Source organism: Paroedura picta, chromosome 8, assembly GCF_049243985.1.
Source record: "Paroedura picta isolate Pp20150507F chromosome 8, Ppicta_v3.0, whole genome shotgun sequence".
NCBI classification, from domain to species: domain Eukaryota; kingdom Metazoa; phylum Chordata; class Lepidosauria; order Squamata; family Gekkonidae; genus Paroedura; species Paroedura picta.
The window spans coordinates 100,350,875-100,367,697 of NC_135376.1; the positions used below are offsets into that span (position 1 = coordinate 100,350,875).

General features: G+C 46.4%; 1 protein-coding gene across 16 annotated transcripts in view; it reads left to right on the forward strand.

The window, feature by feature from the left end:
- MAPK8 (mitogen-activated protein kinase 8) overlaps positions 1-16,823 on the forward strand; it is an 85,372-nt gene that overhangs the window by 36,569 nt on the left and 31,980 nt on the right. For 14 of the 16 annotated variants that reach the window (XM_077350970.1, XM_077350979.1, XM_077350971.1 and 11 more), the window contains one exon: positions 11,590-11,661. In XM_077350970.1, coding sequence (XP_077207085.1) covers positions 11,590-11,661 — 72 coding nt within the window. Of the gene's footprint in view, positions 1-11,164; positions 11,237-11,589; positions 11,662-16,823 lie in introns of all 16 variants that reach the window. The other 2 variants (XM_077350980.1, XM_077350982.1) reach the window with 1 other exon arrangement.

A 16,823-nucleotide genomic window follows, 5' to 3' on the forward strand; every position in this document is an offset into this window, starting at 1 on the left:
CCAAGCAGCTGGCGCCCCCTTCAGTCCATGGTGGAGACCTGGTGTCATCCATGGCGACACTAGGGCTTTCGCAATTTGTTGCCGGGCCCACCCATCACGCCGGCCACACACTCGACTTGATTTTCGGCGCTGGGATAGAGGTGGATCTGGATACAGCTTTAGCTGTGCCGTGGTCAGACCACTATGCCCTGCGGGCCCGGCTCAGGATACCTCCCCCCCCCAGTTGGGCGGCGGGCGCATTCTAGCCCGCCCGCGGAGACTTATGGATCCAACTGGATTCCGGAATGCTCTGCGGGACCCGATGCCTCCTGGCGACTCACTAGCGGCTTTGGTGGCGGACTGGCAGTCCCGCCTGACAGCTGCTATAGATGAGATCGCCCCTAAACGTCCTCTCTGCCCTCGACTCAAACGGGCTCCCTGGTACACCGGGGAGCTACGGGAGAAGAAAAGGGAAGTGAGACGACTGGAGCGAGTGTGGCGGAAGACTCGCGACGAAGCTACGAGAACATCTTATCGCACGCTTATGAGGGCGTATGAGATGGCGGTGAAAGTGGCAAAACGTGAATTTTTTGCCACGGAAATCGCGTCCGCAAGCTCTCGCCCGGCCCAATTATTTAGGGTAGTTAGATCCCTTACCGCCCTTGAGGGGCGCCAAAATCATAGCAAATTGGAACTCGGCCGTGAGGCATTTGCGAGCTATTTTGCGGACAAAATCTCGTCTCTCCGCCACGATCTTCCCGCCACAGTTAATACAGTAAATGAACTGGAGGCCTGTTGGCCACCTTTGGAGGTGACGTTTGATGGCTTCAGACGGCTCTCTTTATCCGAAGTGGACAAGTTGCTAGGCTCAGTTAGGGCGACCACTTGCCCCCTTGACCCCTGTCCATCATGGCTCCTCAAAGGAGGCGGCCAGAAGATAGGAGGCCAGCTCAGGGACATTATCAACCTCTCCCTGGAGTCCGGGGAGTTCCCTGAGCAGCTGAAGGGGGCAGTGGTTCACCCTCTCCTGAAAAAATCTACGCTGGATCCGCGGGACCCTGCCAGCTATCGCCCAGTGTCGCACTTGGCGTTCCTGGGCAAGATGGTTGAAAGGGCCGCGGCAGACCAGCTCCTGGCATTCTTGGAAGAAACTTCGGCATTCGATCCATATCAGTCTGGCTTTCGACCTGGCCACGGGGTGGAGACGGTGCTGGTCGCCCTGTTGGATGACCTCCGTCGCCAGCTGGATAAGGGCGGGTCGGCAGTGCTGGTTCTTCTGGACCTGTCGGCCGCTTTTGACATCGTGGACCACGAGCTGTTGGTCCACCGCCTTGCCGGCACGGGGATACGGGGCACAGCGTTACGCTGGATACGCTCCTTTCTCCAGGACCGGACCCAGAGGGTTGCAGTGGGAGATGAGTTCTCGCATTCCTATAGACTCCCTTGTGGGGTCCCTCAGGGTGCGGTCCTCTCCCCCACATTATTCAACATCTTTATGCGCCCTCTGGCCCAGCTGGTACGGAGTTTTGGACTGGGTTGCCACCAGTACGCTGATGACACCCAGCTCTATCTCCTCATGGACGGCCGCCCGGACTCCCCCCCGGAACCATTCGCCAGATGTTTGGAAGCAGTGACAGAATGGTTCGAGCAGAGTCGCCTGAAACTCAACCCCTCCAAGACGGAGGTCCTGTGGCTGGGACGTAGGGGGCAGGACCAGGAAGCGCGCTTACCCACCCTGGCAGGGACGCAACTCACCATCACGTCCCAGGCCAGGAACTTGGGTGTGGCCATTGATGCCTCCCTGACTTTGGAGGCGCAGGTCAAAAAAGTAGCGGGCCAGGCGTTTTTCCACCTTCGCCAGGCCCGACTATTAGCGCCCTATCTGTCCCCCGAACACTTAGCCACAGTGATCCATGCAACGGTCACCTCCAGAATAGATTTCTGTAACTCGCTCTACGCGGGCCTTCCCTTGTCCTTGATCCGGAAACTTCAGCTAGTGCAAAACGCAGCTGCTAGGGTCCTTACTGGCACATCTTGGAGGGCCCACATCCAGCCAGTGCTGAGGCAGCTGCACTGGTTGCCAATTGCTGCCCGGATCCGGTTCAAGGTTCTGGTTCTAACCTTCAAGGCTTTACGCGAGTTGGGACCCACATACCTGAGGGACCGCCTATCGCCCTATGCCCCTCGCAGGGCCTTGCGCTCTGCGGGTGAAAACCTGTTGGTCGTTCCCGGCCCTAGGGAAGCACGCCTGGCCTCGACCAGGGCCAGGGCCTTTTCGGTCCTGGCCCCGACCTGGTGGAATGAGCTCCCGGGAGAGCTGCGGGCCCTGCGGGATCTTTCAACATTCCGCAGGGCCTGCAAGACGGAGCTCTTCCGCCAGGTTTATGGTTGAGGCCGGGGCTGATAATAGATCTATGCCTCCCCCGGGGACTCGGGTTCTGGACCCGAAGCAAAACATCATCAGGACCTCCTCTCCACCCGCTAGTAGTGGGAGGGAGGGGGGGAGTTGAGCTGCCATTCTTGCCATGCCGGCAATATTGGCAATGTTATTATTGTTTTATGGGGTTTTAATGGGGAATTGCGATATTGTTACCCGCCACGAGCCGCAAGGGAGTGGCGGGCTATAAATCTAATAATAATAATAATAATAATAATAATAATAATAATAATAATAATACTTCTGTGGGATTATCAGGGCATCCATCCATCTGGAGGAAGAGCTGGGTGTCATCTGCAAATTGATGACATCCCATGTAAACTGGCGGCAGCTTGTTGTTCTCTCTCCTATTACTACCCTCTGTCCGCAACCCCGGAGAAAGAAGATCAACCATTGAAGGGCTGTCCCCCATATTCCAGCATTGATGAGGTGGTGGGCTAGAAGCTCATGGTGTCACGAACCATGGGCTGGTCTGCTCAACCAGAAGAGACCGTCTCGTACAAAGCTGCTCCAGACACATGTGGTGTTAAGAAGTCAGGCTTTATTGAAAGGTTTCATAAGGTCAATGCATCCTGGCAAGGGCAGGATGCATTGACAGAGACAAGGATGGGTAGCCCCTATAGTGGTATATATAGGGGGGCAGTTTAGGCAGGAAGAAGGAAAAGGCTATTGATCAAAGAAGGTGCGAATAGAGACATCTGGTCTGCCCTGCCTGTTGTTACCAGCAGTAAATTCCCAGCATCTACCAAACAGACCAAGGACACTGGTAGATAAGAGCGAGTTCTCACAGCGGGGTAGAAAAGGCCTCTACAAGCCATAAAACCTGGCCAAGGAGGCAGGGAAAGGTTCAGAGAAATGTCAGGAATTCCATCTCTCTCCCATCCAAATCAGGAGGGTGGATATGACACATGATCAACTGTATCGAAGGCAACTGAGAGATCTGGTAGTATAAGCATTGCCAACCTGCCTTGGTTCACCTGGGGATGGAGGTCATCCATCAGGAAAATTAGCACTGTTTCTACCCCATGGCCAGGCCGGAAACCTGACTGATGGGTCCAGGACTGAATTCCAGAAATGCTGATATTTGGTCCGTGATTGCCGTTTTAACCATTTTCCCAGAAACTCTAAAAGCGATACAGGTCGATAGTTGTTGGGCTCTCGCGGGTCCAGATATTTTTTTTTATCAGCAACAGGCGTACCTCTACTTCTTTTAGCTCCTGCGGGAATTCTCCCCTTTAAACTTAGTTGTTTAAAATCCCATTCAGTTACTTGTTGCCAACAATTGCTTGCAAATATGAATGGACTTAAGAAAATCAGTAGGGATGGGCATGAAGCATAAAAATGCACTATGTTTTATGGCTGAACCACAAACCAGACTTCTCTGATGAACAAGCTCATGGGTCATGGGCGCAGCAAAGTTCATTTAAAGGGGCTGCCGTTCTTTCAAATTGAGTTTTCAGAAAGGCTGAGTGATGAGAAAACTCCCAGCCGCTCAGCTGGTTGGAAAACCAGAAAAATTGAGAGCAACTTGTTCAGGGTTGAGGCTAGTCACTGCTGAGTTACAAGGTTGATCCGGGAGAGCCCAGGTGCTCACCCACCTTTTCACCGTCACCTGGAAATGCATTCAACACCCTGACTTCCAAGTGAAAACTCACCCATGAGGCCAGTTGAGGTGGCACAGCCATTTGCAGAAAAGGAGAGGCTAGTGAAGTGGATGATGGCAAGGCAGAGGAGATGCCTGTGGCTACAGCAGTAATACAGTGACCAGGCCTACCCAGGGCAGAGGAGGTGGCCCTGGCAGGGAAGGATGCCACTCCATCCTAGGGATAACATGGTTTGTATGTTCTCTGGTGATGGCAGCAAAGCAGGGCCCTGAAGGAAGTGGGCAGGACACCAGAGAGGCCTTTTATATGATCTCCCACAGCAATTTATGACTGAACTGTTAGGAGAGTCATATTAAATGTGCTTTCTGTCCACCGTGAAGAGACTTGGTTATCTTTTTTCTTTCTGCAATGTTCTAAGATGCTGCTAGTAGGAACTAGGAGTAGATTTGGACTAGGGCTAGTAGTGGGAAAGATAGCCAGTTTGAGTGATGAAGGGCCCCAAGAGCTATATCGTGGTGGGTGGAGCTTGGACAGAAGAGCAGGGGCCCAGCCACGGAGTTTTCACGGCCATGGGCCGTGGAATACTTGCTGCCCTTCTTTCTTCTGTCCCATCCTCAGACATGCTAGGGTGAAACCCACACTGATCTCGTGCAATGCCAGGTCAATAAACAACAAGACCTCGACTCTATGGGATTATTTTGCGGAGCTAGGGTTAGATCTGGATTGTGTGACTTAGACCTGGGTGTGAAAGGGCAAGACAGTGACCCTGAAAGAACTGGCTCCCCCTGGGTTCTCGGTCCTTCACCAGTCTTGGCTCCATGGTAGAGGAGGAAGGGTGGCCATCCTTGTCAGAGAGGCTTACTCTTACAGGGCTCTACAAGAGCCTGCTTGGTGTAGTGCAGTGCAGACTTCTAATCTGGCTAGCCGGGTTTAATTCCCCGCTCCTCCTCCACATGCAACCAGCTCGCCACAGCACTGATAAAGCTGCTCTGACCAAGCAGTAATATCAGGGCTCTCTCAGTCACACCTACCTCACAGGGTGTCTGATGTGGGAAGAAGCTGCTTCGAGACTCCTTCGGGTAGAGAAAAGCGGCATATAAGAATCAACTCTTCTTCTCTCCCGGCGCAATAAGTCCCCAGAGTGGAATGTATTGGCATGGGATGGAAATCGTTCAAGAACTTGGCCATCTGTGTGATGGCCATCCACCCAAGGCCCCCCCTCCCCCCAATGACCTGTTGAACCTGCTGAAGTCAGCTGCTTGGGCATTGCAGTTCCCCGGACTTAGAATTCTGGGGACTTCAACATCCATGCGGATTCATCATCTCCGGCTCTTCGTGGCTCAGAACTAGTGTTGGCTATGATGGCACTGGGGTTCTTGTAATTTGTAACCGGTCCCACCCATCAGTTTGGCCACATGTTAGCTCTGATCTTTGGTGGTGGGGTAGAAGTGGGTCTGATGATGACAGATGTTGTCCCATGCTCTGTGGGCTCAGATTAGGACACCACCCCTGCCCCATTTTGGGCAACGGGTACAATTTAGCCTGTCTGCAGTGATCTTATGGATCCAGTTGGATTCCTGAATGCTCTGCAGGACCTGATGCCTCCTGGTGACTCGTTAGCAGGACTGGTGGAGGACTGTCAGTCCTGCTTGTTGGCTGCTATTAATGAGATTGCCCAGGCATCCTCTCTACTGTCACCTCAGACAGGCTTCATGGTATACCAGGGAGCTTCAGGAGAGGAAGAGGAAAGTGAGTCAGAATCAGAATACCTTTATTGGCATAAAATTGCAAAGCATAAAATGAAATTTTCAAACAGTTTCAGGTGTAAAATCTATCGTAAAAGATTTTCATTTAAAATTGCCAGTAAAAACTTTGCTACTTTTATAATAGTTGCTCTGTCCCTCACATTTAATATCTTTTAATACAGTGTTTCTCATTAACACAGCTGAATTTCAATTTCTTCAGATGATTAGCTAACGGGCGACAAAATATTTCAAACTTAGGACACACCAGAAGTATATGATGCAACGTGAGTCTACTTGAGCGTGTGGAGGAAGATTTGCTACAAAGTGGCAAGAACATCTTATTACACGCTTATGAGGGCTAAGCGAGAGTTCTGTGCTGCCACTGTTGTGTCTGTGAGCTCTCAACCATCCCAGTTGTTTAGGGTAGTTCATTCCCTTACCGAGGAAGGGCACCAAAATTGTAGTCAGTTGGATCTTGGCTGTGAAGCATTAGTGAGCTTTTTTGTGGACAAAGTCTTTTCGCTCCACCGAGACCTTTCTGCCGTGGTTGATACAGAAAGGGAACTGCAGGCCCATTGGCCATTACAGGAGGGGACATTTGATGGCTTCAGGAGGCTCTCGTTGCTGAGGTCAGTTAGTGCAACTACCTGCTCACTTGATCCCTATTCATCTTGGCTGCTTTGGGAGGTGAGGGGGCGACCAGCAGATAGAAGGCCCTCTCAGGGATATCAACCTCTCCCTGTCTACTGGAGAGTTCCCTGAGGTGCTGAAGGGGGCAGTGGTGCACCCACTGCTGAAGAAACCATCATTTGACCCACAGGAGCCTTCCAAATATTGGCCAGGCTCCCACCTTGCTTTTCTGGGCAAGGTGGTTGAGAGAGCCACCATGGATCAACTCCTGGCATTCTTGAAGGAAGCTTTGATGCTCAATCCATACCAGTCAGGCTTCCATCTTGGCCACGGGGTCACGATGATGCTGGTTGCCTTGGTGGATGATCTCTGGTGCCAGCTGGATAGGGGCAGTTTGGTCATTCTCGTAATGAGATCTGTCAGCCGCATTTGATATGGTTGACCTTGAACTCTTTGCCCACCACCTCGCTGTCCCACCTGCATTTGTGGGACAGCCCTTCAGTGGCTGCTCTCCTTTCTTCAGAACCAAATACGGAGGGTTGCAGTGGAGGAAGAGCTGTCACACCATTTTCAACTCCCTTGTGGAGTTCCTCAAGGGGCAGTCCTCTCCCATATGCACTTTAACATCTTTATGCACGCTCTGGCCCAACTCTTCCAGAGCTTCAGGCTGGGTTGTCATCAATACGATGATGACACCCAGCTCTTTCTCCTCATGGACAGTCGCCTGGACTCTTCCCTCCCTCCCCCAGATACATTTGCCAGATGTTTGGAAGCTGTAGCTGGTTAGAGCCTGAAACTCAAACCCTCCAAGATGGAGGTCCTGTGGCTAGGCAGGAAAGGGGCAGGCCAGGAAGCACATCTTTCAGATACGGTCGAGGTGCAGCTTAACATTTCACCCTGCACCAGATATCTGGGTTGATTTTACCATGAAGGCCCAGGTCACAAAAGTAGCATGCTTGGCGTTTTACCATCTTCGCCAAGCAAGGCTACTATCGCCCACCCTGTCCTCAGAACACCTGGCCATGATGACCCATGCAACGGTCACCTCCATATTTGATTTCTGTAACTCGCTTTGCACAGGCCTTCCCTTGTCCTTGATCTGGAAATTGCAGCTGGTGTAAAATGTGGTTGCTAGGGTCCTCACTGGAACAACTTGGAAGGCCCATATCTAGCCTGTACTGAGGCAGCTGTATTGGTTGCCAGATGGATCAATTTCAAGGTTTTGGTACTGACCTTTAAGGCTCTTCATGATCTCAAACCTACATATCTGAGGGACTGCCGGTCACCTTATGCCCCCCGCAGGGCTTTACGCTCCGCAGATACAAATTTGTTGGTGGCCCACAGAAGATTCACCTGGCCTCAACCAGGGCCAGGGCCTTTTTGGCCTTGGCCTCAACCTGGTGGAACTTGCACGGTTCCGCAGGCCCTGTATGATGGAGCTCTTCTGCCAGGTCTTCGGTTGAGGCCAGGACACGGAATATCGGGGGCTCCTTCCTTTCACACTGTACACCACCTGCATTAGGAGCATCAACACCTCCAAATGTTATGTCCCCCTGAGGCGCTGTGGAAGGAGAGGAGTGTGCGGGATAGGACTTGGGGTTTTTATAGGTTGTTACATCGTCGGAGTGTGCTTTTGGTTTTATATGTAAACTAGGGGCAAAGCCCATTGTATTCACAATACAGTGGGCGCTAGCCGGCTGTGGGGCCCCCCTCCACGGCATCCCTGGCATTCCATTCCCCCCCCCAATGTGGTGGCCTGGCTTCCTGCCCCCCCCCCCCCCGGCTGGTCCTCTCCCGGCAGTGAAGCCTCTCGAAGGCTCGCCACCATTCCCCTCCCTGGCCAAGGTGGGGGGGGGGGGGAATGGAACGCCAGGGATGCCTGGCGTTCCATTCCATTCCATGCGTGGCATTCCATTCCATTGCCGGCGGGAAAGGAGCAGGGCTGCCGGATCTTTGACGCGGCACCCCTGCTCCTTTCCTGGCAGTGAAGCCACTTCTCGCGGGCGACTCCCCAGACGGCAGAGCTGAGGATGGGCCAAGTGGCCAATGGGGAGCCACGCTGTGCGAGGCTCCCCATTGGCCATTTGCCCTGGAGTGACACTTGGAGGGACCAATCTGAGTTTTTATCACGGACTCGGGCCGCCCCTTTCTCCTCCCACTTAGCTCTTAGGCTTTTTTTTATGCCACTTTATTTTAACCCACTGCGTTAATGTGCAATAGCGGTGGGTAATATATCAAAATAATAGTAAGAATAACAATAATAATTGCGTGTGGGGAATTATTATGATAAATTTGCTCAAGTAGTTAGCTGTATATATGCTTAGTATTTAAGTTGCCACCTTGCTCCTAGTTTTGTTTGCGACACCAACTAACCATGGATTCTTTCCTGTGATTTATGTGCAAGATTTCTGCCTTGGAATGACTCCCACAGCTTCCCCACTCACATCTCACCACTCCTCTGCCATTCCACATCAACCTAAAGCATTCCTAACCAGTTCTTTTTTAATTAGTATGACGTGGTTTTTACATTTCTAAGGTCATCCAAAATTCTTCATTTGTCTCTAGATGATGAAAATTTAGTATTGTGTTTTAAATATTGGCACCTTGTCTTTGTATCCTACTAAAGTGGCAACCCAAAGCATGCAACAACATTAGAGTTTAAAGAAGACCATTGAAACCTAAGCCACTGTCTGGGGTGGGACAAGGAAGGGGAGGGACCAAATGACATGTCCACCCCCAACCGCCTCGGCTTCTTGGCAGATTGCATCTCGGTCTTCAAGCTGGCTCCAAAGTCAGCTCATTAAAAATGAAGGTAACCTGGTACAGGTGGCCACAGCTGTAATGCAGCCCCCCCCTTCCTCTCTGATGGTCTCTGATGGTCAGGCAACTGCAAGTCTCAATGTCAATACCCTTGGAGAGCAAGGTGTTCTTAGTCACAGATAACCTCTTTTATGCCAGGGTTCCCCAAAAGGATTCTTAGCTAGGATCACAAAATTCGGGCAAATGTATTATTTTCAGGGCATCTGTCTGCCCTGTACATTACTTAAAAAAAAAAGCACTCAAGCTTCCATAAACAATGGAATGAGCATGGAGGATGCTATTTTGAACACTCCCTCTTGTTTCCCACACACTGCAAGAAGATAACGAAACTGCCCAAATTAGACTCTTCATCTGCCTACTTCTTTCTTCATACTGGGGGGTTTAGCATGGGAAATAATTCAAAAATGCATACATTTCAGGGGAGTTTAGCATACACAGTCAGAAACGGATTTTTTAAAAAAGAAAACAACATGTTTTAAATGTTCGTAAAGGTAAAGGTATCCCCTGTGCAAGCACCGGGTCATGTCTGACCCTTGGGGTGACGCTCTCTAGCATTTTCATGGCAGACTCAATACGGGGTGGTGTGCCAGTGCCTTCCCCAGTCATTACCATTTACCCCCCCCCCCGCAAGCTGGGTCATTTTACCGACCTCGGAAGGATGGAAAGCTGAGTCAACCTTGAGCCGGCTGCTGGGATCGAACTCCCAGCCTCATGGGCAGAGCTTCAGACTGTATGTCTGCTGCCTTACCACTCTGCACCAAAAGAGGCTCAAATGTTCTTATCACTTTGCAAAGGAGACATCATATAATGAAAAATTAAAATATTTGAATGTCACATATTTCACAGTAATCACCACATTGGTGATGTCTGTGTTGGTTAGCCAGGTCTTTTAGGGGGGATAGCTTTCAATACGAACAATTTGAGAAGCTCTTGTAGACAGGAGAAAAATAGATACCAAAACAAGCAGGGTTTTTTTCTCTTCCTGCATTCCATGATAGTTTGCTACTTCTTTTCTAATAATACCCTATTTTCATTCAGGTGGGTAGCCATTTTGGTCTGAAGCATTTTTTGAGTTCAGTGGCCCTTTTAAGACCGACACAGTTTAACTCTAGGTATACTTCAGAAGACACTAAAGCTTCTACCCAGAATTAAACTACGTTGATCTTAAAGGTGCCCCCAGAACACAAACTTTGTTATTCTACTTTAGTTTTATGGTGATGGCAGAAATGGTTGAAGAATGTCACCCATAACAATTAACCAGGAACATGCAAGCTCCCATCCCATTGTCCTGCTCTCCTTCAACAGGAGATACAATTCACAAGAAAGTCATCACCAATGAATCTTTCTAGTTGGTTAATCATTTGTAGCCAAGCCTCTAAGGCTGTTGGATTTAGACAGACTTGCTGATGGTTCCAGGCTAGTGGCCTGGTCTTTCAAATCATTTCCAGGTGGCCTGTCAGTTTCCTTATGTGGCCATGCGTACTAATGCTGGCCTTTGGATAAGCAGTTAATCTACAGCTGTTTATTCACCTTTCCCTGGTGAGCCAAATAAGCAAGAGTTGACCATGTTCCCAGAATTTCTCCTATGATGAAAGTCAGGAAAATGTCTGGGAGCTGAGCAAGAACACAGGTTTTATATTGAAACAGTTCCCGTGTGCTTCCAGTGGGCTGTACCAAAGAGATTTCTCTAGCAAATTCTACTTTATGTTTCTCTATTGTGTTGCTTTAGGATGCTTTGGGCTGATCCTGTGTTGATCAGGGGTTGGACTAGATGCCCTGTATGGCCCCTTCCCACTCTAGGATTCTATGATTCTAAAATAGATATTAGCTCAATACCATGATGCCCTTGGTGTTTTCTCTGCAGTTTAATAGGATGAAATCATGTCTTGCTGCTTTTTAAATTTCTAGTGATGTTTGCTTTGCTTCTTTTTTTTGTGCTTCAAACATAGTGGATATATGGTCTGTTGGGTGCATTATGGGAGAAATGGTTTGCCACAAAATCCTGTTTCCAGGAAGGGACTGTATCCTTATGCTGTTGCAGCATTGCTGAACATTTGGTGGTTCATCTTTCGTAGTGTCTTTTTTTGGGTAGTTTAAAGATTTCCTCCTTGAAAAACACTTATGGGGCAGCTTTTCTTTTACTTCCTTAAATGCCTGTGAATTATTTCCTTCTGAGAAGTATAAAAAATGGGTTCTACTGAGGCTGCATCTAGCAGTAGGAAATAGTCTCTGCTGGGATGGCAGTCAGCACATCTTCATTCTCACTAATTTTCATCCGGCATTGCTTTCGATTATCACTATTTTGTTAGCCACCCTCCCCCCCCCCTTTCTGCTTTTCTTTCAATGAGTTAACATCATTGCATTTTGTTTTCAGTTGACATTTGGTCAGTGGGGTGCATCATGGGAGAAATGATCAAAGGTGGTGTATTATTTCCTGGTACAGACCGTATCCTTGCTGTGAACCTAAAATGGAAACCTGAAAACTTAAAATATATTGGGGCATTTTCCTTTTCAGCCACCCGATAAGACTAACTTGTAGTTGCTGCAGTTATGAAATCATAATGCTTTAAACATTTAAACCTTTTCATTAGAGAGATCACAGCTTTTTATAAAGCTGTTTCCTTTAAAAACTAGTTCTGGGATATTGTCCTGTTAATGGTGCTGTTGACCAAGAAAATCAGTTGTACCTTTGAATGAGCTGGGCTGGAATAGGTTTGTTTTGGAGAAGGTGGTCCTTAAGGTGGGTCCTGGGACATAGAGGACTTTAGGCAACCTGAATTGGGCCCTGAAACAGCTCGGAAGCTGAAGTAGATGGAACAAGATGGAAGTTACACAGTTTGGTGTAGTTGTTAGGAGTGCGCACTTCTAATCTGGTGAGCTGATTTTGATTCTGCACTGCCCCATATGCAGCCAGCTGGGTGACCTTGAGCTTGCCACGGCGCTGATAAATTAAAAAAAAATTTAATACAGCACTGTGGCCAGATAAAACAGATAGCAAGAAAAAACATTTCAGAGCAGAAAACTGCATAATCAGGGAGCCAGTACAAAATTTAAAATATATAAAATTGTATAATTGATGGGTACATTATAAAAAATGCATAGTAAAATTCCTCTAAAAATCTTCATTTAAGCTTAAGTTGTCTTTCCCATGTGCTAAGCACATGCGCCCAAAATTTGGCAAACAGCTTAATAATATGGCCCCTACTATTCCACAGGAGGAATTTTACTTTTTCTTTGTTTGAGCTGATGGAGGAATTCCTGAGTATTGGGAGGATGAATTTATTTCTTTGCAGAGTTGAAGGTAGGGCATCTTAAGAGGACGTGTTCGATTGACTCTATCTCCCTGGAATTACAGGGGCAGAGTCTTTCAGCAACTGGGGTTTTCTTGAAGCGGCCCACCAACATGGCAGAAGGTAACGCAGAGCATCTAGCTAGTGTGAATGCTCTCCTATAGTATTTTGTTTCCAAACAGGAGAGAGAGTCTGCTGAGGCTTGAATATATCTGGAACACTGTGGTGCACCATACCTAGGGGAGCGAGAAAGGTCAGTTTGTAACCTAACCCAAGTAGTAAAAGCGAGGACAAGCCTAATTTTATAATTTCCCTCTCGGTGGCCAACAGCCACTGGGATTTAAAATTGTCACAGATGATTGAAGGAAGTAAACCAGCTGTGGCCGTGCGCCTTTAACCATAGGGAGATGGATGAAGTTACTGCTTTCGCTTTGAATTTTGGAAACCCGGTCTCTAAACGTATCCATGAGTTCGAAACACAGTTTGGAACCTGAAGTAACGCTCTAAGAAATTTTGTATGAACCCGCTCAGGTGGGGCAAAGCAAGAGGTTGGTGGCCCTAAAAAGGTCCTGTAAACGCTTCCGGTGGAACTTCCGCTCCAGCTGGTTGGCTCCGTATCAATGGAGCTTCTTCGTGTTAGAGAATGCAGGTAAAAACTCTTTAACCTGCAAATTAGAATTCTCCAGTACAAAGGAGAAGCAACAGGGGAACTCCAGTGCCTGATAAAGGTGAAAGCTATGAAGGAAAAATAGTCGTAGTGACTGTAACCCGAGAGCAGCATTTCATCTTGCAGGAGAAAAGAACTCCCTATCAACACAAAAGACCCTGAGGGGACTGAGGCTGGAGCGACCTTTCATTTCCTGAAACTAGGCGATTAAACAATTGAAATGTAAAGTGGAGGCTGTATTGTTGAAGAATCTTTCTAACTCCTCTGAGCTAGATTCTTATTTCCAGAAGGCTGATTGAAACACCCCACCCCTGTTTAAGACGGTGAAGGAGAAACTGAAGAGGGGAAGGGAAAGCTGATGTATAAAATCACAGACGTTACAGAAGATTTTGGTTGTTGCCTTATTAACTTTTGAACAGTGATGACAAAATTAACACAAATGACTGAGACTTTAAATGACATGAATAGAAAAGTAAATAAAATTGATGAAGATTTAAGCAATACTAAACAGGGGACAGCAAAGATTTTAAGGCTGGAACATGGCATATCTCAACTAGTAGAAGACTTTAAAATTGTCAATGAAAAACTGGAAAGTCTAGAAGATAGGATGGAAAGCCTGGAGAATGAGAAGGAGAGAGAAAATCAAGAAAGAATGTGGATAGAAGTGAAACAAAAGGAAAGACTTTTAAGACTGCGCTCACTGCAAGAGCTGGAAGGAGAAGATACATATAGAAGAGTAGTTAATATTTTGTGTGAGATGTTGGGGAAAAATGAGGGAGAAATGAAATTGGAGGTGGATGAAATTTTTCGTGTAAACTCTAAATATGCTAAAGAAAGAAATCTGTCAAGAGACATTCTTATAAGTTTTGTTAAGAAATCTATACGGGATGCTGTACTTCATGCACATTATGAGAAAAGGTTCCAAGTGGATGGGAAGGAAATTATTTTGTTGAAGGAAATGCCACCAAAGATTTTGAAATTGAGAAAGCAATACAGTTTTATAACTGAAGTGTTGAAAAAAATAGGATATATTTTAAATGGGAAATACCAGAAGGTATTTCATTCCAATTTAAAAGTAGGGAAGTTAAGATCAAAGACAAATAGAAAGCAAGAGACTTCCTAAAGAGCTGAATTGGTCTGTTTGTAACAGAGCAAAACTAACTTACTTATGTTGTGTAATAAAGATATGAATATAATAACTTGGAATGTGAATGGTTTAAATGACCCAAAAAAACGTAAAAGAGTGTTCCAATTTTTTGAAAAGGGGGAATTTCCAAATAATCTGCTTACAGGAAACACATATAAAGGAATCGGTTAAAAATATTTAGTTAATATGAATTTGGGTTTAGATTTTGTGTCAGCAATGAAAAAGGGAAAGAAAAATGGTGTTGTGTTATGTTAAGGAACAATTGAAACCATGTTTAATAAAATCTGATAAAGATGGAAGATATATAATGTTAGAAGTGGAAATAAATGGCATTAAAACATTGGTGGTAGGGACATATGCTCCAAATGAAGGTAAAAGTACATTTTTTGAGAATTTGGCCTGTGAAATGTCAAATTTATTATACTCTAGTGGGGGGTACTTAATGGGGGACTTAAATGGGGTAACTGAACCTAAATTAGATAAGAGATTAAGTAATGGGAATACTGGAAGAGAACAAGGGAAGTTACCATTGAGTTTTTTTGATTTGGTTGATAATTGGGGATTGGTGGATGTGTGGAGGAATAATAATAGAACTATGCAAGACTTTACCTTTTTTTCTGAGAGACATAGTTCATGGTCCAGATTGGATATGATTTGGGTTACAAAAGATATTGTTTTAGATGTAAGAAAAATTGAGATACTACCGGGATTAATATCAGATCATAGACCTGTATTAATGAGCTTGAAGTCAAAGAGAAGGAAAAGTAATCAAAGATGGCGAATGATGGATAGTCTACTATTACATGAAGAAGTTGTGAAAGATTGTAAAGTGAAACTAAAAGACTTCTTTGAACTAAATATGCAGGAAGATATTAAACTGAAAACGGTGTGGAATACAAGTAAAGCCTACATGAGGGGGCTATTGATATCCCACAGCTGTAAATTAAAAAAGCTTAAAGATCAAGAAAGGCAGAAATTAGAAGAGGCAATAAAAAACAAGGGAAAAATGTTGTTGGAGAAACCAAAAGATAAAAATACTCTACAACAATTAAAGCTATTAAGAAAACAACTGGAACTCTTAGAGGTGGACAGATTAGGTGAACAGATAAATAAAGTAAAACAACAATATTTTGAACTGGGAAATAAACCAGGCAGATGGCTCGCTTGGAAATTAAAGAAGAAACAACAAAATAAATTGATTACAGCCCTAAAGAAAGATGAGAATATATTACTGGAGGAAGAAAAAATTAAACAAGTTTTTTTTAAATTTTATTTAAAATTATATGAGAAGCAGGACATCTCTAGGGAGAAAAGAGAGAAATACTTAGATAAACAGAATATTTTGAAATTGGACTCATAGAATTATAGAATCATAGAGTTGGAAGGGGCCATACAGGCCATCTAGTCCAACCCCCTGCTCGACGCAGGATTAGCCCTAAGCATCCTAAAGCATCCAAGAAAAGTGTGTATCCAACCTTTGCTTGAAGACTTCCAGTGAGGGGGAGCTCACCACCTCCTTAGGCAGCCTATTCCACTGCTGAACTACTCTGACTGTGAAAAACTTTTTCCTGATATCTAGCCTATATCGTTGTACTTGAAGTTTAAACCCATTACTGCGTGTCCTCTCCTCTGCAGCCAACAGAAACAGCATCCTGCCCTGCTCCAAGTGACAACCTTTCAAATACTTAAAGAGGGCTATCATGTCCCCTCTCAACCTCCTTTTCTCCAGCGGTTCTCATTTCCCCATTTTTCCATTGTGTTCAGATCTCGTTGAACTCTGTCTCTATCTTCCGGAGTATTTGCCAGTCCTTCCAATTTGGTGTCATCTGCAAACTTGATGAGTAGTCCCTCCACCCCCTCATCTAGATCATTAATAAATATGTTAAAAAGTACCGGGCCGAGCACCGAGCCCTGAGGTACCCCGCTACTCACTTCTCTCCAGTCTGATGAAACACCATTGACAACAACTCTTTGAGTGCGGTTCTCTAACCAATTCCCTATCCACCTGACTATCTGAAAATCCAGATTGCAGTCCTTCAATTTATCCATCAGAACATCATGGGGAACCTTGTCAAAAGCTTTACTAAAATCCAAGTAAATGACATCAACTGAATTTCCCCGATCCAGCAAACCTGTTACTTGGTCAAAAAAGGAAACCAGGTTGGTCTGGCAGGACCTGTTGGAGACCAATCCATGCTGACTTCCTTGGATCACCAAATTGTCCTCCAGATGTTTGCAGATCGCTCCCTTTAATATCTGCTCCATTATCTTCCCCACAACAGAGGTCAGACTCACTGGTCTGTAGTTTCCCGGGTCATCCTTTCTCCCTTTTTTGAAGATCGGAATAACATTTGCTCTCTTCCAGTCCTCCGGGACATCTCCAGTCCTTAAAGAGGTTCCGAAGATGATGGACAAGGGCTGTGCAAGTTCCCTGGAAAGTTCTTTGAGTACTCTCGGATGCATTTCATCCGGACCAGGGGATTTGAACTCATCCAGTGCAGCTA